The sequence below is a fragment of the Sorex fumeus genome, unplaced genomic scaffold (genome assembly GCF_029834395.1).
Source record: "Sorex fumeus unplaced genomic scaffold, SorFum_2.1 ptg000001l, whole genome shotgun sequence".
Taxonomy (NCBI): Eukaryota; Metazoa; Chordata; class Mammalia; order Eulipotyphla; family Soricidae; genus Sorex; species Sorex fumeus.
The window spans coordinates 4,290,658-4,317,899 of record NW_026606058.1 but is presented as its reverse complement, the minus strand read 5'-3'; the positions used below and the strand labels follow the sequence as shown (position 1 = coordinate 4,317,899).

General features: G+C 43.8%; 2 protein-coding genes across 6 annotated transcripts in view; one reads left to right on the top strand and one right to left on the bottom strand.

The window, feature by feature from the left end:
* Positions 1–555: 555 nt before the first annotated feature.
* On the bottom strand, positions 556–18,486 carry LOC130033474 (sec1 family domain-containing protein 2-like). The gene is made up of 4 exons (XM_056125254.1): positions 18,380–18,486; positions 15,180–15,277; positions 9,404–9,572; positions 556–845 (listed from the first exon to the last, which is right to left on the bottom strand). Exons 2-4 carry the CDS (start codon positions 15,256–15,258, stop codon positions 824–826), a joined length of 270 nt encoding a protein of 89 aa, XP_055981229.1. The 5' UTR covers positions 15,259–15,277; positions 18,380–18,486; the 3' UTR covers positions 556–823.
* Positions 18,487–19,118: 632 nt separating this feature from the next.
* Positions 19,119–27,242, top strand: part of LOC130032669 (leucine-rich repeat-containing protein 37A3-like) — a 73,280-nt gene continuing 65,156 nt past the window's right edge. For 3 of the 5 annotated variants that reach the window (XR_008793889.1, XM_056124399.1, XM_056124229.1), the window contains exons 1-6: positions 19,119–19,283; positions 20,566–20,663; positions 22,629–22,703; positions 25,642–25,706; positions 26,273–26,380; positions 27,082–27,211. The gene's annotated coding sequence lies outside the window, so the exon portion shown is untranslated. Of the gene's footprint in view, positions 19,284–19,948; positions 19,989–20,565; positions 20,664–22,628; positions 22,704–24,240; positions 24,618–25,641; positions 25,707–26,272; positions 26,381–27,081; positions 27,212–27,242 lie in introns of those variants that run through there. The other 2 variants (XM_056124479.1, XM_056124313.1) reach the window with 2 other exon arrangements.

The window sequence follows — 27,242 nt, the reverse complement described above, 5'->3', positions numbered from 1 at the left end:
TGGGCCACAGTCAGTGGAGTTCAGGGCTTACTCCTGGCTCTGAGCTCAGGGATCACTCTTGGCAGGACGCGAGGCATCATATGTTGTGTTGGGGATTGAACCCGGGTCAGTTGGACACAAGTCAAGTGCAAGCGGCATTACTACTCATTATACTGTTGCTGCAGTCCTGTCACCTCAGTTTTTTCATGCCACTTCACACTCTGAGCTCACTTATGCATGTGTCTTAAGGGGTCCAGCTCTGATCTTTGGCGTGGGGGCCTCTGGTGAGCCCAGCATTCTTTGTTCAAGAGATCCTGAGCATTTGGGCCCTACATGTACAATGTGAACTGCGGAAGGCCAGGCCCGGCCCCTTCCCTGCCATGACTGTCTCTCCTGTCGCCAGTGACTCACGCGCTGGCTGGGTTTGATCCCCAGCACCACACAAGTCCAGAGAGGGACAGGGCAGGTGTCTCCAGTCGGCGAGAAAGGGAAGTGAAGACACACATCATTAGAGGACCCTCTGGAGAGCTCCTCCCAGTACACACAGCTGCAGAAGGAGAAAACCAGTCCTGGCACCTCAGGACTTCCTGGCATCTCTGAGGAGTCCAGTCTCAAGGAGGGGGATCTGGGAGGCACCTTCAGGAGGCTCAAAGGAATAAGACTCAAAAAAGTGGCACAGAGTTGATGGGTTCTCCTTGGGGTCCGTATCCACAGCTGTGAAATAACCAAATCTCTGCTGTCCGGTCAAGAGAATGTGGAGGGAATGTGCACCTACCACGCATGGGACAAGTGTGTGTGCTGCTCTGAGTTCACAGTTCCTTGGATCCAGGAGTGTCCCAAATGGTCAAAATTCAGTGATCTGGCACCTGCAGAAAGAAGAAACAAATTCGATGGCTCCTGTGCCCACCCTGGCAGTAGCCTCCCAGGACCCACTTACCCACTCCCCTAACTACAAGACTCATCGCCAAGTGCTCCCGAGTGGGTGGTTGTTGGGGCTGACCAGCAAACAGTCCTAGCTGGGGGAGCACAGGGTGACAGGCCTTAACATGTGCCAGGACAACTCACACAGCGTTCTGCGACCACATGGTGGCACTCTCCACTTTCCCAGGCTAGCACCTGGGAAGCAAGGGCTGGTTCCTGCCACTTCAGTGGAGAGAGTGACTGAGGCACCAGCACTCACCTTCAGGGACTTGGCTGATGCCTAACAGGTGGTGGCCAGCCCAGGGAATCCAATGCCAGTGCCGGACACACAAACCCCAGGACCGTCTAGGGGAAGAGAAGGTGAGGAGAAACCCTGGCCACGCAGCAGGGGCGGCCCCTCACGCTAGCTCACCACTGAAGCCCCTGGGGGGTAGTCCAGACACCCCCCTAAGTGCCATGTCCCCCAAGCTACTGACCACCAGAGCGCCCAAACTGCCAGGCTATTCGCACGCATCTACATCTGGGGGATATAGTGAAAAAACCCAATGAAATGAACGCCTCACCAAGAATCCTCTATCCAGCTCAACTCTCATTCAAACTCAGAAGGAAACATACACTACTTCATGGATGAACAACAGCTCAGGAACATCACAGACTCAAAACCAACTTAAAAGAAGGACTAAGGGGGCTTCTATACGACAAGAAAACCCCCTACAAGCACAAGTCCCTACAGAAAGATGGCACAAAACCCTCTACCAATAACCTCTCTCAACATCAATGGTCTAAGCGCACCAATCAAGAGACACTGAGAGGCTAAATGGATTCGGAAACTGAACCCAACATTCTGCTGCCTACAAGAAACTCATCTGAACCTTCAGAGTGAACACAGACCCAAAGTTAAAGGATGGAAAACAACCCTGCAAGCAAACAGTTCCCCCCAAATAGCTGCATGGCCATACTAGTGGCCTTAGAACTCATTTATATTTTACTGAAAAATCATTTTCTGGGGCAGACATGATGGCACAGAAGGTAAGGTGCTTGCCTTGCACATCACTGACCCAGGTCTGATCTCTGGCACCCCAGAAGGTCCTCTGAGCCCTGCCAGTAGTGATTTCTGAGGACAGAGTCAAGAGTAAACCCTGAGCGCTGGATGTGGCCCCCCAAAAAACAGAAAACTCATTTCTAAGTTGGATTTTTGGAAGCATAAATTTGCACACAGAAATGACTGGAGATCGACAACACCTTTATATTTATAAAGTATGTTAAGTGGAAGGGCCAAAGGAAGAGGCACTGCTCAGGTCTTTCGGGGGCTAATGATTTTCCCAGCTCCGCCAGTGGTGCCTGAGGCTCCCAGGACTACACTCCATGATGATCGTGTGCGGCCAGGGGTGAAATAAGCATCAACCCCTTCCCAGTCATCACCTTAACCTCTGTACTCTCCGCTACACCTGCCTTTTAATTCTTTTGGTGTGGGGGGAAGAGGAGGTGCAGGGAGAAGCTGTGAATCAGTGCTCAGGAATCTGGAGGCCCCTCCCAGTGAACTGAAACGAAGGGAGCTGGTGGTTTACTAAGAAGCCCGAGAATGTGGGGGTGCTGGCCCAGGAGCACCAAGGCTTTGGGGCCTGTAGGCACCCACATTCAGTGCTCAGGGAACCAGATGGTGCCAGGGAGTGAACCGGATTTCTCCACATGCAAGGCTCACTCTTTAATGCCTAGACTATCTTTCTGGCCTGCAAATTTGGTCTTTTCTACGTCTTAAATCTGAATTTATTATCAGCACGCAGGTGATTGAAAGTTGAAAACTACTGTGATATTGAGACCTGGACAAGGGGAGATCAAAGGCGCTTAGATGCGTATCTCTTTTGGCTTGTAAAAAAAGATTCACTCTAGAGGCCAGAGAGGGGGTCAAAAGGGCCAGGGCATGGTCTGTATCGGGGGAGGAGACCAGAGGAAGATCCTGGGTTCCATCCCCAGCACTGCATGGTCCCCTGAGCACTGCTGGGTGTGTCAAAACCCAAACAAGCAAAACTCACTACTAACATTTATGCTAAGATGTTCCCAACAATACTCTTGAGCACATAAATATCTTTTCTGTCATTTGCACTAGCCTGAGTCAAAAAGAAGTCTTCTGAACAATACTCAGATTCGTCACCCTTAGTGGTTAAACTGTCAAAAACACTGAGTTTACAGCAAATAAGGGAAATGCAATAACTGAACATGCAAAAAGACCTATTCTGTTCTCTCACAGAGATTCTACTTAGGCCAGTGAAGTGAAGAGTGGATGGAGAGAGTGATGGGAATGAGTTCCCAAAGAAATAACCAGTGGGGCTGGAGCAATAGCACAGCGGGTAGGGCGTTTGCCTTGCATGCAGCTGACCCAGGTTTGATTCTTCCGCCCCTCTGGGACATCCCAGCAAGCTACTGAGTGTATGCCACCTGCACGGCAGAGCCTGGCTAGCTACCCGTGACCTATTGGATATGCGAAAAACAGTAACAAGAAATCTCACAATGGAGACGTTAATGGCGCCTGCTTGAGCAAATCGATGAACAATGGGAGGACAGTGCTACAGTGCTACAGTGTTTATAATAATGCACATTTGAAGGTACATAACATGTGAACACTATATAACGATTAGAAGCCAAAAGGCAACAATAAGAAAATAAACATTCTTTTGGCGCGTATGGAACAACATTTATAAAAACTTCTCACATACAAAGGAAGTCCCACAAATAAGGAAATTATACCATGCAAAATACATTCCAACCTCAATCCAATAATCAACTATAAATAAATATTTTTAAAAGACACTGTACATTTATAAACTAAAAGAATAATGTAGTAAACCACTATGACAATAATAGCTGGGAATGTGAGGCTTAAAAGTAGGTAAGGGATATTCCTGATAGCATTTCAGTTCAATATTGCAAACCACAATCGGAGAGAGAGAGAGAGAGAGAGAGAGAGAGAGAGAGAGAGAGAGAGAGAGAGAAAATGCCCGCCAAAAGAGGCAGGCAAGGGTTTTGGGGTGATGGGAAGGAACGTGGGGGGACACTGGTGAAGGAACGGGTGTTGGAATACTGTATGACTGAAATCCAATCATGAACCGCTTTGTAATGCTCTAAAAAACCAAACAAATAAATCACGGTCACGGTCCTCCTGTTGTTCATCGATTTGCTCGAGCAGGCCCAGTAACATCTCCATTGGAGACTTTGTTATTACTGTGTTTGGCATATCGAATATATCACGGGTAACTTGCCAGGCTCTGCCGTGCGGGCAAGATACTCTCAGTAGCTTGCCGGGCTCTCCGAGAGGGGCGGAGGAATCGAACTCTGGTCGGGCATATTGGCTGCTTGCAAGGCAAATGCCCTACCGCTGTGCTATCGCTCCAGCCCAAACAAATAAATAAAACCAAAAAAATCATGTAGTATAAAACAATAAACCAAAAAAAAAAAAACAGCAACTGTGAAGGATTTAGAATTGAATCACAACGGAAACAAAAATCTGGGGGCAAAGCTATAATAGATTTTAGAAAGAATTTCATAATCTTAAATTTCTATATTTCACAATAAGAACTTTAGTATACATTAAAAAAAAGTTCATAGAAGAAATGAGAACCTAAAGATAGGATTAAAATTAAGCAAACCAAGTGCCAAACAGGTAGTACAGTGGGAAAGGCACTTGCCTTGCATGTGACCAGTCCAGGTTTGATCCCTTTGTTTGAACCTTTGTTAAATTATTATAGAAAGCTTTTCAGTATGTAAGCCTTGGTTTAAGCATTGCAAAGCCTGCTGGGCAAAGAGTGGGCATAAGACCCAAGAGAGGCCAATCTTAGCCTATTCATTGAAACCTGAATCTTCAAAGGATGCTGAGGACTCCGCACAGAGAGCGGCTAAAATGCAGCCTCTCTAATATTCAGGCCTTGGAGAAACCTTTGTTGAGATCTTAGTTCCTCAATCCTTGGATCTGTGTTGTCCTTTCCAAAATCTGATTAAAAGTCTTCCTTTGGAAAAAAAATCTTCCTTTGTTTCCATTCAATTTACAATATTCATTTCTGCTGCAATTGCCTGAGATGAATAATTTCTGTTGTTTGTGTCACCATTATGCTGAATGGACAGAACTCCCAAAATCAAATGACGCAGTAACTTTGTATTTGTTTAATATCTCATTATCTCTCTCTCTCTCTGTCTGTCTCTTTCTCTCTTTAAAGTTATTTATTGACTCATCGTGAGAGCAGTTACAAAGCTTTTGGGTTTAAGTCTCGGTAATACAATGATGAAACACCCGTCCCTTCCCAGTGCACATTTACCACCACCAAAACCCCCACTATACCCCCCAGCCCACACCCTCCCCCTACCTGTGTGGCAGATGGTTTCTACATTACTCTCTCTCTCTCTACTTTGATTACATTCAATATTTCGACATCAGACCCACCACTATTATTTGGAATTTTACCCCAACACTCACATCTGCTGAAAAAGCAACATTAGGCAATTTGTTTTCTACTGCTGATCATGAACAACGATTTTGGATTTCTGAAATCTTAACAATTAGATCTGGAGGAATTTCTGCCAAAAGCCGCTGGGTTCCAAGATTTGTTTTTGAGTCTCTGGGATCATGGTAGAAGCAGTTTGTTGAGTAGTCAGAGGGCCCATTTGTGGGCAGTGACTGGGGTCTCTTTGGGCTGTGGGAGGGAAGAGCCAGTCCCACCCCATTCCATCTCATTATCTCTTTCTAGCTACTCATGAGCCTTTCTCTTCGCTGTCTCCTATAGAGGTACTATAGAATTTGAGAGAGATGGCTCTGGATTCAAGTTTTTGGGCTCCATTCCTAGTTCTGTCTCCTCTAAACTATGTGAGTTGAGGCACCCCAGCCTCAGTTTCCTCCCCTGCCAGATGGAGAAGAGCAATACCTACATTTTTCAGTCATTATAAAACGCATATGAATTTCCAAAGGTAAACTGCAAGGGCTCTTGGCACACAGTTCAGTCCTGAGAAATGCTTATGGAGATGATGGCAGTGGTAGTGAAGCGAAGTTCTCTGGCTTAGGAGGCCATGATTGCTTTCAAGGATCTTTTCTCTCCTTATCTAAATCCATGGAAAGAGTTCAAGCACCACCATTTCCACAAGATTCACACAGGTCTGCCAAGTGCACATTCAACTAACAGTTGACTTGCAGAAATTATAATCTATAGCAGACCCATAAGTCATGATTATGGGTCTTTCTTTCTTTCTTTCTTTCTTTCTTTCTTTCTTTCTTTCTTTCCTTCTTTATTGTCAAAAGTGTGTAAACCATCACTACCCCAATGACAAAATCCTTCCTTGAAGGTAAGAATGTAATTGTACATATTGAGAGGTTGGGGGTGGAGAAGCCTCCCAAGCAATGCTCAGGGGACACTCCTGATAATATGAATCAACTGGATAGTACAGTAGACTCGGACTACTGTAATCAACTTGGACTCAGGAATACAGCTCTGTTCACGCCTCGCAGTACTCACAGTCAGCCTTAAAATTTAACACTTTATTTTCTCTCTCTAACCCCTGCCCAAGAGCCAAAGCAATCCTGGGGGTAAAAGAAGGTGGGAGGCATTGTAAAACTTCAAAATGCACAACAAAGCGGCAGCAATTAAAACAGCATGGTACTGGAATAAAGACAGACCCATAAATCAATGAGATAGGATTGAAAATTAAGAAACAGACCCTTGAGTATATATATATGGTCAGTTAATCTTTGATAAAATGGTGCTGAGAAAACTGGTCAACCACGTATAAAAAAATAAACTCTAACCTCTTTCTTTCGAATGTCATGCACAAAAATCAAATCAAAATGGATTAAAGATCTTGATATCAGACTTGACCCTATAAGACAAAGAAAAGAAACATAGACAGAAAATCTCCACGACATTGAAGCTAGAGGCAACTTAAAGGAGGAAATACCACTGACCAAGCAAGTGAAACAAAATATAAACAAATGGTGGCACTGTAGCACTGTCCTCCTGTTGTTCATTGATTTGCTGGGGTGAGCACTGGTCTCCATTGTGAGACTTGTTATTACTGTTTTTGGCATATCGAATATGATATGCCGTGCGGGCGGGATACTCTCAGGAGAATGTTGGGCTCTCCGAGAGGGATAGCCACGTGCAAGGCAAACGCCCAACCCACTGTGCTTTTGCAACAAACGTACTATATAAAATTAGTACCTAAAAGTAGCTTCGGCACTTCACAGGAAACAATGACCAGATTAAGAAATTATTTGCCCATCACTCATCTGATAAAAGATTAACATCCAGGACATATAAAGCATTAGCAGTATTCTACAAGAAAAAATGTATCCGATACTATCAAAAAATGAGAAAAAGAAATAAACAGAAGTTCCTCAAAGAAGAAATACATATGGCCAAAATGCATGTTTTAAAAAATACACTACATCATCAATCATCAGGGAAATGCAAATCAAAACAATGAGCTATCACACCTACAGCAGCAAGACTGACACTCATCAAACAAACAAACAAACAAAAAATGTAGTATTGAAGAGGTTGTGGGGAAACGCAGCCTTCATTCGCTGCTGGTGGGAATGTCCATAGGACCAGACTTTTGGGAAGACAATAAAGACATTCCTCAAAAGACTAGCAATTGAAGTTTTATATGACTCAGCAATTCCTCTCCCTGGAAGACATCCCAAGGGTCCAAAGCACAATGCAAGACAGACATCTGCACCCCTGCGTTCACTGTAGCACTATTCATAATAGCCAAAATCTGAAAACAACCCAAGTGTCCAAGAACAGATGACTGGATAGAGAAGCTGTGGCACATACACAGAACACAACGGAATACTACGCAACCATAAGAAAAAGATAAAGTCAGGCAATTTGCTAAGTGGATGGATCGGAGTGGTATCATGTTGAGTGATGTTAGTAAGAGGGAGAGGGACAACTCAGAATGGCCTCTCATACGTGGGATATAAAGAAACTTCATAGGAGTAACAAATGCCCAAAGGCAAGAGAAACAAAGAGCAGGAGAAGTGGTCTTCAGCAGGAAGCTTACTGTGGAGCAGGGGTGAGGGGGATAAGTTGGGGAAGGGAACACTAGAATAATGGTGGAGGGGAAAGTGCCTGCCACAGAGGCAGACTGACAAGTGGGAAGGACACTGGGGACTCTGGAGGAGGGACGAAGAACCTGGAGAAGGGACTGGTGTTGGAAATGGAAAATTGTTAACCTGAGACTTAATACTGAATAACTTTGTAACTATAATTCATAGTGATTGAATAAAAAAATAATAATTAACACTTTAAGGGATCACCAATGAGCAAAAAATATTTCCAATCTCAGCTATTTCTCGGATTACACTTTCTGAGGTGTATGTTTTGGAATAAGTGCCGCCACAGTGAGCACATGGCCGGTGCTCTTTATCATGTGCACAAAGGTGCCAGGGATGTGACCCAGTGGCAAAACACTTAGCTGGTATGTGCGTGTCAAGCTCAAGTTGCAGTACGACCAAATTTATATATATATACACACATATATATGTATGTATATATATTATACATAAAAACAAAAAAAAAAAAGACTGGCGACAGATGTTTGTCTTTTTCCCCACATACCTGGTATTCAATAAACATCTCTCTCCCCACAAAACACAAACACAAAACAACAACAATCAAAAGAAAACTACCTTGTAGATTTCAAGAGTTGAAAATTCTGTTTTCCTGAGTTTTGGAAATAAGTTTTAAAATACAAACACAAAGTTAAGAGGAAAAAACTAATTCCAGTCATCTTAGGAAATTCCCACTGCATCTGTTACTGTGAAGCACTGACACGACCACGCCAGAGGTCTTGTCTTGTTCAAAAATTAAAAAAAAATGGAGATGAGAAACAGATATTCGGAGATATATTTTTCCCCTTCCAATTAATTTTTCCCCTTCCTAGGAATTGCCGAAGAACAAAGTGGAGACGATCAGTACTATAACCTTTCATTGTCAACCTTGCCGAGAAATGTTCTTTTATGTTGGAAACTGCGTGACAGAAAGCACACCATCATCTTGCTGTGATTTGTCTAACCATGAGAAGAAATACACACAGAGATCAAAACTTGGCCACTGCTGCCCCAGAGCGTATCACGTCCAGGTAAGTGATGGCAGCATCTCACAGCTGCGTAGGCTGTTGTTTGGCCGGGTAGGAACGTCCACTGGGGAAAGGGAAGCCTATCCTCAGTCCCATACGAAACTGTCTATGAAATGGAGACTTACAAACTGACTAACTTGACTCACCTGGGAACAAGCTTCTATTACATCTAAATGATACCGCTGCAAAACCCCGTGCTTTGTGGCTCAGTGTTGGCTAAAGAATATGGTTATTTCAAAGTTACGAAAAAGTGACTTTTTTTTTCCAACATGAAATCCATCAAATTTCTCCAGCAGGCTGATGTTTCATTTCTAGAGGAAAGCTCAGCCTCGGAGAGAAAAAGAAAAGGAACAGTGAGGAGGATGAGGGGAAGATAACTCACTGGGATTGTGCCAGACAGCCTGGTGCGACCACGTTCTGATTCTCGTCTTCAGCCTGGAGGGCCGTAAGCCCGGCCATGCTGACCATCCCATCACTCGTGTGGCCGGGAAACTGCGGGAGCACTGATAGAATCTTTTCTACCAAGTTGTCTCCATGAGGTCCCACTGCTCCTATTTAAGCAGACAAGAAGACAAAAATTTACAATGACGACCTGGGGGAAGACCCCTTGCAGTCTGGGTCAGTAACTGTGATCTGTAGAGAAACAAAACCCGGGATCAGACAATATCAAGTGATAACAAATCTTTGGCTTTCGATTTCTAAAGTAAGAATGGCAAGCAGCAGGGGGAGGGGGTTGTAAGGCAGAAACGGAGCCAAAGTAGAAGTGACAGAAGGACCCAAAGGCACGCAAGGTCAGTGATGGAGTCTTTTTGGCACTTTGGGGGTAGTCAAGGTGCAGTAACCTTGTTCAGAATTAAAAAGCGCAAACACTATGGTAACCACGTTACACAAGTTATCGTTTTTAGAAGAAAAGGAGGAAAAGAAATTTGGCTTCATGTTTATAAAGGTCCTTTAATCTAAACTAACATGCAGGTGGGGATGGAAAGAGCAGGAGTTTAGAAACTTGCCTTGCACATGGGTTCAACACCAGGACACCATACTAAATTTTTAGGATAGCGATATTTTTCCTTTTTGTGCTAATGACAATAGAAGGTCCAGAAGAGTGTAGAAATCTGATGAGTAGATCTCCCCTCTTCTGGAATCTTCTCTTCACGTGGTAAATATTATTGGGTACACCCTGTACCCAAGAGGTCGAGGACACTGAACTTACAGTTACAGACTCCCTGAAGTTCTTCCCCGATGAAAGAATGAATAAATTGAGAAATGGTAACAGATAACAATAACAGAAGAAGTTAAAGAGTGTGTTCTATGTACTGGTGACTACTGAGATATTTTACATCTATGTATTAACACTTTTACAACAAATGAGGGTCAGAGAGACATTGTATATGTTTCCTCTGCTCAAGCATGAGGTAACTCTGGATTCAATCCCCAGTACTGCAACCCTCTGATTATCACCAGGAGTGAAACCTAAAGTAATGGGCTGGGAGTAGGTCCTGAGCTTCGGAGACTGCCCCAAAAAACACATTAAGAAATAATAAACAAGTTCATTAAATGAACTCAACCCAAAATTCAAGACAAATAACAGTGTTCAGTGCTTTTTAAAGAATGGACCTAAGTTCTCACTCCCAAATTCATCATTGAGGTTTTTTACAATTACTTTTCAGTTATTATTATTATTTTGACTTTTGAGGTCACACCTGGTGCTTTTCAGGAGCTACTCCTGGCTCTGCACTCGGAATTATTCCTGGTGGTGCTCAGGGGACCATAGGAGATGCTGTGGATTGAACTTGGGTTGGCCATGTGCGAGGCAAACACCCTTCCTGCTATACTATTGCTCTAGCCCTAACTTGATCATTGTTTGGAAGATTATCATTCCACCAGTGAACAGAACTACCCACAACACAACTTTCCCTTGGACAATTCAGAAAACAAAACCTGGGAGACTTAGGGGCTGGAGCGATAGTACATCAAGTAGGGCAAATGCTTGCCCGTGGCTCACCCAGGTTTGATCCCTGGCACCCTTGATGGACACCTCAGCTTGTCAGCAGTGAACCCTGAGTGCATAGCCAGTTATGGCCCCAAACAAAAAGCAGACAAAAAAGATGGTGGACTTAGACATTGATAGAAATATTGATACAATTCTGGCCCAGCTGGTCTTCTCCTCAATGCTCATGCTTTCCCCCTTTTCAGTAAGTAAAGAACAACTTCTGAACCTGCAAATCTATTTCCTTCCAAGGATGAATACAATACTCAACTAATATGTTTGGATCTATAAGTTGAAATGATTTTTATTCACAAAGCAGCCCTGCAAATAGGATTAACAAATATCACTATTGCCGTGCTCGATAGCACAGCGGGTAGGGCATTTGCCTTGCACATGGCCAACACGGCCGACATGAGTTCAATTCCTCCGCCCCTCTCGGAAAGCCTGGCAAGCTACTGAGAGTACACACAAGGGCCCGGAGGATTGGTCCATCATTGGGAGCCTGCAACAAGTGCTCTGGGAGAAGGCAGCTGGAATAGAGAAGGGATCACCAAGCCAGTGATGGTTGGAGGATCGCTTGGGATAGGCGATGTGAGCCGAAAGTTGACCAAGGACCAAACATAATGGCCTCTCAGGATTTGTATTGTAAACCATCATATCCCAAAGGAGAGAGAGAAAGTAAGAAGGAAACTACCTGCCATAGAGGCAGGGGTGTAGTGGAGTGGGGGTGGCGGGAGACATATTGGCGACACTGGTGGTGGAAAAGCTACACTGCTGTAGGAATTGGTTTTCGATCATTGTGTGACTGAAGCTCAAACCTTAAAGCTGTCACTATCTCGTGGCGATTTAATACATAAATTAGAAACCTAAAACCTCTCAACAAGTCAGTCATAAAGGAACAGACCTCAGGTTCATCACCTATAAGTAACCCATGTCTAACATTATGTTCAATGACAAATTAAAAAATAATAAAAGTAATCACTTTATTCATCTGAACTCAGAGCCACCACAGAACATAAAAACAATGGCCATGTCATGTCTCCTAATGTGTTGCCTATTGTCATAGAGAGCACTGTGAACTTGGTTGCATACCTACATAACAAACCTACAGGTCGAGTTTTCACTTTTTTTCACTTTTGTCATCTTCCTAACCATTTAAACATTATTGATTTCAATGACATCTCCCATGTGAGAATTTTCTAACTCAGCACCATCATTCCATTACCCTATCCTCCCGCTGATCCCCTTAACAGACAACAATCAGTTGGTATATCTGCTAATAGTTGGAATATCTTTGACTAAATTTGAACACACCTGTTTTCTTTAACATATTTGTTTTAGAGGGTTGGAGTGACAGTACAGTGAGGAGGGCTTTTGGTTTTCACGCAACCGACCCAGGTTCTATCTCTCACCCCATACGGACTCCTGAGCACGCCAGGAGTAATTCCTGAGCACAGAGTTACGAGTAACCCCTGAGCACTGCCAAGTATGACCCCAAACCAAAAAGTAATAAAATAATATATTTGTTCTAGTGTGCCAGAGAGCTGGGATCCCCAACACTAAGATGTAACAGGTGCTCAGTAACTGTGTTAAATATTCAATCCATATCATTCCAATGCAATATATAATAAATTATGTATTCAACCAAATTTTAATCAATATGTAAAACATTTCAGGTTCTATACTGGACAAAAGTACAAAGAAAAATAAAGGTACAAAGAAAAATAAGCCACAGCCTTAGCTTCAAGAGAATCTAAAATAACCAGAGAAATAGTGTAGAGGTTAAGCCAGTCACCTTCAACAATGCTGATCCCTGTTCTTTTCCGAGGTACTTGATTTTCTGAGGTACTATTGTGAATGGGATTGTAATGTCTGCCATGAAGGCCGGGGGAGGGTGCAAAAGGGGAGGTATACCGGGAATATTGGTGGTGGGGAATATGCACTGGTGGAGGGATGGGTGTTTGATCATCTGTGATTGTAACCCAAACATGAAAGCTTGCATCTATCTCACGGTGTTCAATAAAATTAAAAATAAATAAATAAATAAAAAATAAACAAAATATAAAATGATCACAATAATGCCCAAAATGAGTGTGTGTGTATGTGTGTGTGTGTGTGTGTGTGTGAGAGAGAGAGAGAGAGAGGGAGAGAGAGAGAGAGAAAAAGGGAGGGAGAGAGAGGGAGAGAGAAGAAAAATGCTTGTCATAGGGACAGGCCAGGGGAAGGTGGCGGGGGGGAACCCTGGGACACTGGCAGTGAGAAATATACGATGGTGGAGGCACAGGTGTTGGAAAATTGTATGACTGAAAACCAACCATAAACAGCTTTATGACCCTGTATTGTATGGTGATAAATTTTTTTTAATTAATAAAATGAAATATGAATTTTTTAAATTAAAAAAAGACAAATAATTTAATCTATTCTGGATTCCACCAAAATTTTCCTAAGGATTTTAAGTTGTAAAGGCAATTGCCATTATAACAAGATGACAGTGATATGGAGCTCGAGAGACAGTACAGTGGATAGAGCATTTGCCTTGAAGGTAGCAGACCCAAGTTTGATTTCATATGGTCCCCTGAGCATCACCAGGAGTAATTCCTGACAGAGGTGTCAGGAGTAACTCCTGCGCATCTCTGAGAGTGCCTCTGCCCCCCAAATGACAATGACAGTAGCTGAATTAACTGCATGGTTCTTGAAGTAACTTAAGGAAAAGGTTCTACTGAAGAAATAATTCTAAAGCATTTATGATATATAAGATACAAAGTCTGCTAGATAAAGGATGGTACATTTAATAAGATATTTTACCTTCCCAGTACAGTATATGTCAAATTTGAAAATCAGAAAACACTGACTTCCATTCAACCATCATAACAAAAGCATTATCTGTACTTTATTCATTTCAGAATCTTTCTATTAAGACTCCAAATGTTGTCAGGGAGGTAATACATGAGGGAAGGCATTTGCCTCACATGTAGCCAACCTCAGTTCAAATCCCTAGCACCACATGTGGTCTCTCGACCACCAGATGGAACTCCTAAGCCGAACCAGGAATAGTCCAGAGCACTGTTGGGTGAGGTTCAAATCTCCACATCACCCCACAAGTAAAGATAATTGGATGGACAAACAAATGACAGCTCATTCATCTGATCCAGTTTACAAAACATAAAACTTAGCTAACACAACTAAAAAACAAAAAGGAATAATTAACAACTTAAAAAAGAAGCTAAAGGGGCTAGAACTTTAGCACAGTGGGTAGGGTGCCCGCCTTGCATGTGGTCAACCTGGGCTCAACCCTAGAGATCCCATATGGATTCCAGAGTAACACCTGAATATCACTGGGTGTCCCCCCCACTCCCCAAAACTAAAGGAACATAAGCCATACAGAGTTTAAAAACAAAAGCCTTCTGATTTTTTAAAAATCAATTAAAAACTGAATTAAAAATATTAAAATCCTGGAGCTAAGAAAATAGCTCAAATAAAAGCACATGCCTAACATGTCAGATCCTGTACCATGAATATCACTGAAAGTATCCCCAACACCAGCAGTTACTGGCCTTATTTTAAAATTATTACATATACAAAATACAGAAAAAAACCAAAGCTCAAGATTGGAAGAATGCAAGCTGAAATTTAATAGTTTCTAAATCTAAAAATTTGCAGCACTCATTTTACAAAAATACTTTCAATTCTAGAATTACAAATTACTGATTCCATGCAACTTTTATAATTCAATTCACCATTAGGGAGGAAATCTTTTCCATGGCTAAGTATTTTTTGAGATATAAATAACAAAGTATTTGTTTTAGGTGTTCAACATGACTTGATATACATATACATATATACATATAAACTGCAAAATGCTGATCACAGCAATTTAACATTCATCATCACAGTTTTCATTGTTTCCTTATAAGAATGTTTAAGATGTACAAGTTTTAGCAACTGAAAGTAAAACTTAAATAAGAATGCTTTCATATCATGATATGATAAAAAATGTAAAACCAACAGAATCTATCACTAAAGTCTTAATAATGGCACCCAGTTTTTGATACAGAACTGTTCAAGGAGTAAAGGATGTATTTCAATGGAAGAGTACATGCTTCACATGTATGTGGTCCTGGGATCAATTCCCTGCACCACAAGACTTGAAATTGAAAATTTAAAAACTTACCCATACTGTAGTGCTCCCGTTTTAATGTCTCCGATAGTGACATGAACATCATCCTCATCATCATCACTGTCACGATCATATCCAGTTTCAGTCGCTTTCTATACCAACATAAATAGTAGTAAAATAGATTCAATAATCCACCTTCAATATCTACTAACTGAAAAAGTAACCAATTTGTTTCATCTATGGGTTTAGAGTTATGAAACCAATGTTTCCACTTCTTCTTTGTAACTTTAATGCTTTATAGCCTAAAAAAAGTGATAGAAATGTGAAAAAAGCTTTCAAAAAGTTTTTGTAAGACTACCTAATGTATCTTTATATGTAAAGCTTTCTCTCTTGCAAAAAGGATCTAAGGGAATGTGCTAAGATATCCAGCAGATAGAACCATAAAAAGTAGGCATTGGAAGAACTTTTGGCAAAAGGAATGTGAAGATAAGAGTGAAAAATTAATTATGGAGCTGGAGCCATAGCACTGCAGGGAGGGCATTTGCCTTGCGCACGGCTGACCCTGGACTCGATTACCAGCATCCCATATGGTCCCAGAGCACTGCCAGGAATAATTCCTGAGTGCAGAGCCAGTGCATCAGCAGGTGTGCCCCGAAAAGAAAAAAAAAATTAATCATACTAGGCACAGTGTTAGGTTGAAAAGCAACAAAATGTTACCAAAGAGCTCACCAGTCATGGCATTCATTTATATCTAGAAGAGGTCTTGCCACAAAATGACCGGGAATATATTTTATCTGAAAAACGAAAAAACATCAGCATACTTAGGAAATCTCTTAGGAAAGTGTTATTCTGGCTCTAAACAGCTATTTTGTCCATAGTATCCTTTTGGTTAACTTTAAAAAAAAGGACCATTTAAACCAGTATTTATCAATAAGAGACGGTATGAGACCAGGATGTTCCAAGGGGCAACGGCAGAATTCCCATGGGTGGGAGAAAGCAGGAGACTAGAGGACCATTAGCAGGAGAGGGCAGGCCACCAGGCCACACGTGGAAAAAAAGGCTGGAAGGGGCCAGAGTCTGAAAAAGACGGAAAACCATGAACCTGGGAACAACATTTTTACCAGGACAAGTTTAATCCTGCAGAGTACCAATCTCTTTCTTTCACAGAAATAACTGAATATATTAAAATCTTCAAAAGACCATGGTAAAATAATCCTGCAAAACATCACTTTGAAGGTGAATGAGGTCAGAGACCAACATACAAAATAGCACCTTGCTTAAAAACAAAACCAAAAAAGCCAAATATTTCTTAAAAGAACTGTGATCATCTAACAGGTTCAGAACTCAAATGAAAGCAATAAACCTCTGCACACACTCTATTTCATCTGAACACCTTCCCACTATTTCTTTTCACTGTGCATCAAATAAAAATACCTGACAGCGAGATTGTGCAGGATACTCCAAAGTCTAGCTAAATGTAGACTTTCTTCTTAGCTAGAAATCTACAGATTTTAAATACGGAAGCGACTGAATTCCAAAGCCTTATGTTACTGGTTTAGGAACACCATTTTCAGCAGCTTCCTCCTCAATCCCAGATGGAGGACTGGCACGACAAACAAAAACAAGTACACGTGTCTGTGGTTACTTTCGGGCAAGTGCCCGACTGTCGGGCAAGAGGCGCCCTTTTCCGCAGGTGCGTCCACGCGCACTGGCCCTCGGGAAAGGAGCCGTTGGCGGGGCGGGGGCGGCGCCGTCCCCGGGGCGCGGGGCGAAGCGCTGAGGACGGGAGGGCGTGCGGGCAGCTCGGAGGCCGGGGAGGGCGTCCCGGCCGGGGGCCGCGAGGACAGAGCGAGGCTTCGCGGGAGGAGCGCCGGGGAGCACCGGGCGGCAGGTACCGGCGGCGGCGGCGGGGGCGGCGGCAGCGGCAGGCACGTGGTGAGGCGCGCGCGGCGCGGCTTGTGCGCACGCGCAGCGGCGACCCAGCGGCGCGGCGGCGTCGACCTGAGCCTGACTGCGCCTGCGCGTGGCCCAGGCCCCGCCCCCAAGACATCCCGCCCCGCCTCGCAGCGAGGCTTTCTCGCCCGCTGAAAAGGAAAGAAAGAAAAGGAAAGAAAGGAAAGAGAGAAAAGGAAAGGAAAGAAAAGGAAAGAAAAGGAAAGAAAGGAAAGAAAGGAAAGAAAGGAAAGAAAAGGAAAGAAAGAAAAGGTCAAAAGGAAGCCCCCATGGGCAAAGCAAGAGGGATTTGCAGAGGGCGGGTGGGGGGGAGGCGCAGCTGACGCGGTCGCGGGCGAGAAAGCCTCGCTGCGAGGCGGGGCGGGATCTCTTGGGGGCGGGGCCTCGGCCGCGCGCAGGCGCAGGCGCAGTCAGGCTCAGGTCGCCGCCGCCGCGCCGCTGGGTCGCCGCTGCGCGTGCGCAAAAGCCGCGCCGCGCGCACCTCACCACGTGCCTGCCGCTGCCACCGCCCCCCGCCGCCGCCGCCGGTACCTGCCGCTCGGTGCTCCCCGGCGCCCCTCCCGCGAAGCCTCGCTCTGTCCTCGCGGCCCCCGGCCGGGACGCCCTCCCCGGCCCTCTGAGCTGCCCGCACCGCCCTCCTGTCCTCAGCGCTTCGCCCAGCGCCCCGGGAACGGCGCCGCCCCCGCCCCGCCAACGGCTCCTTTCCGGACGGTCCGGTTAATCCGCACTCTCAGAATTACTTTATTTTATTTTGCTTTTTGGGGGGTCACACCCGGCGACGCTCAGGGCTTCCTCCGGGCTCTGCGCTCGGGAATTACCCGGCGGTGCTCGGGGGACCCTGTGGGATGCTGGGAATCGAACTCGGGTCAGCCACGTGCAAGGCAAACGCCCTCCCCACTGTGCTCTCACTCCGGCCCCCCAGAATTGCTTTAAGAAGTTTAGTTTTGGGGCCACACTCTGCCTGCGTGGAACCACTCTTGGCGGGCGTTGGGGACCATGTGGGGTGATGGGGCTCCCACATGCCGGGGGCGGCGGCGGCAGCGGGGACCTGGTTCGGCGCGCGCAGCGCAGCTTTTGCGCACGCGCAGCGGCGACCCAGTGGCGCGGAGGCGGCGACCTGAGCCTGACTGCGCCTGCGCCTTTGCGCGACCGAGGCCCCGCCCCCAAGAGATCCCGCCCCCAAGAGATCCCGCCCCGCCTCGCAGCGAGGCTTTCTCGCCCGCGTCCGCGTCCGCTGCGCCTCCCCCCCACCCGCCCTCTGCAAATCCCTCTTGCTTTGCCCATGGGGGCTTCCTTTTTACCTTTTCTTTCTTTCCTTTTCTCTCTTTCCTTTCTTTCCTTTTCTTTCCTTTTCTTTCCTTTCTTTCCTTTTCTTTCCTTTCCTTTTCTTTCTTTCTTTCCTTTTCTTTCTTTTCCTTTCTTCCCTTTTCTTTCCTTTTCTTTCCTTTCCTTTTCTTTCTTTCCTTTCTTTCCTTTTCTTTCTTTCCTTTTCAGCGGGCGAGAAAGCCTCCCTGCGAGGCGGGGCGGGATCTCTTGGGGGCGGGGCCTGGGCCGCGCGCAGGCGCAGTCAGGCTCAGGTCGCCGCCACCGCGCCGCTGGGTCGCCGCTGCGCGTGCGCACAAGCCGCGCTGCGCGCGCCTAACCACGTGCCTGCCACCGCCCCCGCTGCCGCCCCCGCCGCCGCCCCCGCCGCCGCCCCCGCCCCCGCCGCCGCCCCCGCCGCCGCCCCCGCTGCCGCCGCAGGTACCTGCCGCCCGGTGCTCCCAGGCGCTCCTCCCGCGAAGCCTCGCTCTGTCCTCGCGGCCCCCGGCCGGGACGCCCTCCCCGGCCTCCGAGCTGCCCGCACCGCCCTCCCGTCCTCAGCGCTTCGCCCATCGCCCCGGGGACGGCGCCGCCCCCGCCCCGCCAACGGCTCCTTTCCCGAGGGCCAGTTTGCGTGGACGCACCTGCGGAAAAGGGCGCCTCTTGCCCGACAGTCGGGCACTTGCCCGAAAGTAACCACAGACACGTGTACTTGTTTTTATTTGTAGTGCCAGTCCTCCATCTGGGATTGAAGAGGAAGCTGCTGAAAATGGTGTTCCTAAACCAGTAACATAAGGCTTTGGAATTCAGTCGCTTCCGTATTTAAAATCTGTAGATTTCTAGCTAAGAAGAAAGTCTACATTCAGCTAGACTTTGGAGTATCCTGCACAATCTCGCTGTCAGGTATTTTTATTTGATGCACAGTGAAAAGAAATAGTGGGAAGGTGTTCAGATGAAATAGAGTGTGTGCAGAGGTTTATTGCTTTCGTTTGAGATCTGAACCTGTTAGATGATCACAGTTCTTTTAAGAAATATTTGGCTTTTTTGGTTTTGTTTTTAAGCAAGATGTTATTTTGTATGTTGGTCTCTGACCTCATTCACCTTCAAAGTGATGTTTTGCAGGATTAATTTACCATGGTCTTTTGAAGATTTTAATATATTCAGTTATTTCTATGAAAGAAAGAGATTGGTACTCTGCAGGATTAAACTTGTCCTGGTAAAAATGTTCTTCCCAGTTCATGGTTTTCCGTCTTTTTCAGACTCTGGCCCCTTCCAGCCTTTTTTTCCACGTGTGGCCTGGTGGCCTGCCCTCTCCTGCTAATGGTCCTCTAGTCTCCTGCTTTCTCCCACCCATGGGAATTCTGCCGTTGCCCCTTGGAACATCCTGGTCTCATACCGTCTCTTATTGATAAATACTGGTTTAAATGGTCCTTTTTTTTAAAGTTAACCAAAAGGATACTATGGACAAAAGAGCTGTTTAGAGCCAGAATAACACTTTCCTAAGAGATTTCCTAAGTATGCTGATGTTTTTTCGTTTTTCAGATAAAATATATTCCCGGTCATTTTGTGGCAAGACCTCTTCTAAGATATAAATGAATGCCATGACTGGTGAGCTCTTTGGTAACATTTTGTTGCTTTTTAACCTAACACTGTGCCTAGTATGATTAATTTTTTTTTCTTTTCGGGGCACACCTGCTGATGCACTGGCTTTGCACTCAGGAATTATTCCTGGCAGTGCTCTGGGACCATATGGGATGCTGGTAATCGAGTCCAGGGTCAGCCGTGCGCAAGGCAAATGCCCTCCCTGCAATGCTATGGCTCCAGCTCCATAATTAATTTTTCACTCTTATCTTCACATTCCTTTTGCCAAAAGTTCTTCCAGTGCCTACTTTTTATGGTTCTATCTGCTGGATATCTTAGCACATTCCCTTAGATCCTTTTTGCAAGAGAGAAAGCTTTACGCATAAAGATACATTAGTTTGTCATACAAAAACTTCTTGACAGCCTCTTTTCACATTTCTATCACTTTTTTTTAGTTTTTAAAACATTAAATTTACAAAGAAGAAATGGAAACATTGGTTTCATAACTCTAAACCCATAGATGAAACAAATTGGTTACTGTTTCAGTTATTCATGTTGAAGGTGCATTATTGAATCTATTTTATTACTGTTTATGTTGGTACAGAAAGTGACTGAAACTGAATATGATAGTGACAGTGATGATGATGAGGATGATGTTCATGTCACTATCGGAGACATTATAACGGGAGCACCACAATATGGGTAAGTTTTTAAATTTTCAATTTCTAGTCTTATGGTGCAGGGAATTGATCCCAGGACCACATACATGTGAAGCATGTGCTCTCACACTGAAATACATCCTTTACTTCTTTAACTAGCAGTCCTGTATCAACAACTGGGTGCCATTATTAAGACGTTAGTGATAGATTCTGTTGGTTTTACATTTTTTATCATATCATGATATGAAAGCATTCTTATTTAAGTCTTACTTTCAGTTGCTAAAAGTTGTACATCTTAAACATTCTTATAAGAAGAAAATGAAAACTGTGACGATGAATGTTAAATTGCTGTGATCAGCATTTTGCAGTTTATATACATACATATATGTATGTATATGTATGTCAAGTCATGTTGAACACCTAAAACAAATTCTTTGTTATTTATGTCTCAAAAAATACTTAGCCATGGAAAACATTTCCTTCCTAATGGTGAATTGAATTATAAAAGTTGCATGGAATCAGTAATTTGTAATTCTAGGACTGAAAGTGTTTTTGTAAAATGAGTGCTACAAATTTTTAGATTTAGAAACTATTAAATTGCAGCTTGTATTCTTCCAATCTTGAGCTTTGTTTTTTTATGTATGTTATATATGTATATATTTTAAAATAAGGCCCCAAACTGGTAGTGTTGGGGATACTTTCAGTGGTATTCATGGTACAGGATCTGACATGTTAGGCATGTGCTTTTATTTGAGCTATTTTCTTAGCTCTAGGATTTTAATATTTTTAATTCAGTTTTTTAATTGATTTTTAAAAAATCAGAAGGCTTTTATTTTTAAACTCTCTATGGCTTGTTTCTTTAGTTTTGGGGAGTAGGAGCACACCCAGAGATATTCAGGTGTTACTCTGGAACCGATCCTTTAAAAAATACATTTTTAGCAGGGGTGAGGGTTGGAGCCACACCCAGCTGTGCTCAGGGCTTGCTCCTATCTCTGTGCTCAAGGATCCTTCCTGTTGGGTTTTAGCGACCATATGGGGTGTCAGGGATCCAACCCTAATCAACTGTGTGCAAGGCAAGTGCCTAACCTGCTGTGCTATCTATCTGGCCCCGAAGTTTTAAAATATTTTAAAATGTATTTTAAAACTATATTTCAGAGTTCGTTCCAGATTTTTCTGTAGCTTTGAATTGCTGTCTGCGTGAGATGCTGAATCCAGAGTAAGCCAGCAGCTTCCCTGCTGAAGAAGATAATTTATGAAAATTCACTTAAAAAAAGACTAAATCTCCTATCTTGAATCTCTGCATACAGTGTAACTTGATAGTATATTTTTTTTAAAAAATAATTTAAAATGATTTTTAGGGGCTGGAGAGATAGCACAGCAGTAAGGCGTTTGCCTTGCAAGCGGCCAATATGGCCGACCCGAGTTCGATTCCTCCGCCCCTCTCGGAGAGCCCGGCAAGCTACCGAGAGTATTCGATATGCCAGACACAGTAACAACAAAGTCTCCGATGGAGACGTTACTGGGCCCGCTCGAGCAAAGCGATGAATAGCGGGAGGACCGTGACTAAATCCTTAATCCGTGATTTTTAGGGGCTGCAGAGATAACACAGCGGGCAGGGCGTTTGCCTTGCATGGGGCCGACCCAGGTTCGATTCCCAGCATCCCATATGGTCCGCTGAGCACCGCCAGGAGTAACTCCTGAGTGCAGAGCCAGGAGTAACCCCTGTGCCTCGCCGGGTGTGACCCAAAAAGCAAAATAAAAAAAAAAACAGATTTTTAGTCATTAGTTACAGACATTTAATATTCCAACACCAGTCCACCACCATTGCACCTTCTCACCACCATTATTTCCAATTTTCCCAACTACCACTTGAACGTGCCCCCATAGCAGACCCACTATCATTTATTTTACATTGCTCGTTTTAAATAATTTGATAAAAGGATGATCAAAAACTGTTTCCTTAGAAGAAAGATTGTGAATTTTTTCTTTGTTTGCTTTTTTGCTCCAGCCCCGGTAGTGAAGATTCTTCTATCTCACCATGGAGCCCTTAAACCTTGTGTAAGAGATTACTAAGACGTTACAGGTAAAGCCTTCTGTGTATAGATTTTGTCAATTGAAATTGGTTGCCTTTCATATTACATACCATCCAGTCTGGTGTGCTACTTCTGGCTTAACAGTGTTACAGAGTTAGAGATGTTGCGTAGCCAGAATTGCATCCACACACTCCAGGGTGTCCAAAAGTGTTGACGGAGTAACAGATGGAGTGAAATTCTTAACTGGTGGCTTTGGGGCATAGGCCTGACGGCTGGGCTTCCAGAAGCACAGAGGGTAGTCTGTGCCCGATCTCCGAAAGCTGATTGTGGAATGTGGAGGTTTTTGGCTGCTGGCACTCTGTTTGGGTGGACGTGGGGATTCACCCGTTCCTCTCTGGGTTGCCTCTGGATGACTCAGCCTTGTGCAGGATCCGAGAGAAATTCTTGATCTCTTTCAAGATTTATTTCTAAGTTTGTTATTCTAATTTATTCTGGATCATGGCCTGTGAGAGAGCTCACATGGCGCTGGAGGTGTTCCTGCCGGGCTTCCAGAAGAACAGGGATACATGGAGGGAGGGAACCCTCCCTGACCTCATGAAAGCTGGAGATTTCAATCACAAAACCTGCATGCTGGAGTTTTTCAAAATTAATTTCTGGATGAGACTTATCCGGATAGTGGAATTCGGCCAGGAGCAAACTGATGATTGTGAAACATCCAAAAAATTTTAAAAAGAATTATCAGGAGGGGATGAGTGAAAATGACCATGAAAAAGAGCTGTGGAGAGACAGTTTTTGTGGATGAAAGTTGCAGAGTTGGGCTGTAGAGGGTGGAGAGGTAAGTGGAAAGTGAGGGAGGGGTCCATTAGCACAGACCTCTCTAGAAGGCTGACTGTGAATCCATGTTATATTCTTTGATCTAAGTTAAAATGGGGGGATAAAGAAGATACTTTTGAGTACTAAACAGAATTATGGGTAACTTGGAGAACTCAATGGCTTCACGGCTTGTCGAGACGTTAATTGAAAATATAACTGATCTGGTCAGTGTGGGAGATTCATGTTAAAATGAAATACTTTCACATACTTGCTTGAAATTCCTTTGGACTCCCAGGTATGTGGGATCTAGCACTTCGTGGCTATCTAAATTACTGTTAAGGAAAATGTATACAGGTCTTAGGCCAAAATCACATAAGTAATATTGGCTAAACCTTGAATGTGAATGGGGTTCTGGCTCCAAATTTTAGCTTTTCCCTCTGTTTTCAGGTATATTTTACTACGTTAAATGAAATTGAGTTCATCTTTACAAGTGTTTCGTTTTCATGTAACTTCCACCCAGATCAGGATATGGAATGGTACTCGCATTCTAGAAACCTGTTCCCTATTGTTTTCTCTCCGTCCTTAACCACTTACACCAAGAACCACATTCTGGTTTTGGTTTAGATTGATTTCATTTTATGAATTTATTTTATGGACAAAAGTAGTCCATGTATTTGAAAGACGATCTACTAACAGTATTGAATGCAGTGAGAGCCTAAAGGAGATCACTGGATTATAAAACAAGGACTATTTCTTATTACTTCTTTCTTACAGGATTGCTGACTACTGAATTCAGTAGGAGGCAAGGAAATGAGGACAAGATGTATATATAAATGTGTTACTTACGCTTTAGGGCTGGAGTGACAGCACAGTGGGTAAGGCGTTTGCCTTGCATGTGGCCAACATGGCGACCTGGGTTCGATTCCTCCGCCCGAGAGTATCTCGCCCCCAGGGTAAAGTCTGGCAAGCTACCTGTGATGTATTTAATATGCCAAAAACAGTAAGAACAAGTCTCCCAATTTGTTGTGAGACGTTACTGGTGCCCGCTCGAGCAAATCGATAAACAACGGGAGGACGGTGCTACAGTGCTACTTTCCCTTGACCAGCTTAGTTTCTTGGGAAGTGTGTAACAGTGGGACATGTACTGGCAGGTAGGTTTTTGAAGAAAAAAACATTCAACTTTTAAGACCCCCTTTTGGGGGGGGCATGGGAGAATTGGGGAGTGGGGCGGCTTCCTAAGTGGTGTTCAGTGCTAATGGCCTGGAATGAATTTTTTTAGGGATTGGCCTGCCAGGTGTTGCTCCGGGGCCCCTTTGCCTTTGGGGATTTCCTCCTGTTGATTCTCGGCTGTTTGAGCAGCAGTTCTGTGCTGTGAGGTGCTGGTGCCACCAGGATTGTCGTGACAGTGCTTGGGACCCCTGGATAATAATCTGGCAGTGTGCGAGGGGTCAGATTGTGTTGGGGATGATGCCCAGGTCATGCTCATATTATGTATGTGCCCTAACCCAAACATATAAGATGTAATTGTTTCTTTTGTGGAAGAGTCCTCCCTTTGTTCAGGTGGCCCAGGCCTCACTGCGAGTGATTCTCAGCCCAATGGTAGGTGGTTTAATTTGAGGGCCAATGTATGTGGTCGTATTGTTCCAGTCGTGCTCAGGTGCTTCCAAGGACACATCTGGGGGTACTTTTGAAGGCCTTCAGCACTATCTTTCTTGATCCCAGAATATCTGTTTTTTTTTAAATTTTTTGTTTAATAAGTGACAAAAAATTAAGACTTTTTTCCCCCTAGGGGTCAGAGAAATAGTACAGCGAGTTAAGTCACTTGATTTGCCTGTAACCAGTTTAGTTTGATCCCCAACACCACCTGGTCCCCCGAGCATTGCTGAATTGGCTCTGAAGGTCTCTGAGCACAACTGGGGTACTCTAGATAATCCTTGGTACTGCAGTGCTTGAAGAACATTGCATTCTCAGACCCAGGCATTGAACTGCCGACCACAGTAATGGCAGGAAGGGGCCCTTAGGTCCCCTAATCAGCACTTCGGAACCCTCCCCCACACCCACTTTTTTAAAACATGTTAGTCAATGTCAGTCTATATATGTATAACTTGTATACATGGAGTATATTGCTATTTTTGTTTAGTTCAGGATTATCAGAATAATTTTTGTTGTTCTTAGGAGTTACGGAAAAGCACCAGTGAATCTTAATATCAAGACAGGAGGAAGAGTTTATGGAACTACAGGTAAAATTTGTATTTGCCAGTGCATCAGTAGGAAAGTAATGACTATGCCTGAATAACGTACAGACTATAGTAGCTATCACAGGTGATCTGAAGAGTGCTTCAGTTCAATTCAAGAGAGTCGTTTAAACTTGTGTCTCAAGGATGGGGAAACTTTTCTCTGTGAAAGGCTTTGTAAGAGAATACGTATTTGTAGAGTTTGTGGGTCACGAGGTTTCTTTCCCTCTTTTGATTTTAACTTGTTTGTACAACCCTGTAAGACCTGTTATAGTTCGCAGCATATAAAAAGGGATTTAACACCTGGAAGTTATTGGTACATATTGGTACAGGAATTTATTTGAATGCGTTAACAAGTTCCTAATCCATACACTTTATCTTAGAGTTTCTTCCCTAAAGTTTAAACTTACTGTTATTGATAACGTGCTTATTCCTATAGTATGCCTGACTCTAATGTTCTCATTGAAGCCTTTGTTTTATTGAGAGCTATCACTAGTAAAATGGTGTTTTCTGTTTTTCTCTCAGTATCTTGCTCATGCCATTCTTTCTCTATTTTGTATTTGTTAAAAAAGGAACAAAAGTCAAAGGGGTAGAGCTCGATGCACCTAGAAGTATTAATGGAGTTCCACTCTTGGAGGTAGATTTGGATTCTTTTGAAGATAAACCATGGTGTGAACCTGGTAAGATGATAAATGACTCCATACCCCTCCCTGGGACCAGCCTCAGTGACCCTCAAGGTCCTGGGGCACTCAGTGTGTGTGATGCTCAGTCTTCTGGGATGAACATTGTGGTACCAGGGCGTGTGCTCCAGGCCACTGAGCATGTGCTCTAATACTCGAGCTGTTTCCCCAGCAGAAGAGGACTGGATTTTTCTTGGGAACACCTGATGGTGCTTGAGGTCTGCTGGCAATGACTGGTTACCTTGTGTGCTTGTGATCAAACCTGGGCATCTATATTCAAAGCATTCATTCTAGCTCTTTGACTTATCTCTCTGGATTGCAGATTTTTAAAAGATGTTTCATATTACAGTCATTAGAAAAATATCTAACTTTCAGTATCAATAGTATTCATAGGATTTTTGTAAATGTCATTATAAATGTCCTAAGCATAATTAGCAGTAATGACCTGTGTTGCTAAATTGTAACAGTAGCTTAGCATTATATTAGTCTTGCATAGCATAGTATTTTCTTATAATGCCATTTATAAAGGAAATTTCATTAAAAACATAGTTTTGTGGTGCTAGAGTAATAATCGGAAGAACTAGTAAAATTTGAAGAAGTATTTATACTTATAGAACTTATCATTTACATTTTTATATTTTATTTGCTGCATGAAAATAGGATTGAAATACTTGCATACAAAAGTTGTGTCTTCTTTTTAGGCGCTGACCTTTCTGATTATTTAATTATGGGTTTAACGAAGATACCTGGAACGCTTACTGTGAAAAACAAAAAAGGATACGAATGGGGCTTGAAGTTATAGCAGTTACCTCAATTACAAATATATTTATGGTAATTAGTAAACATTTCAAAATACTCCTGT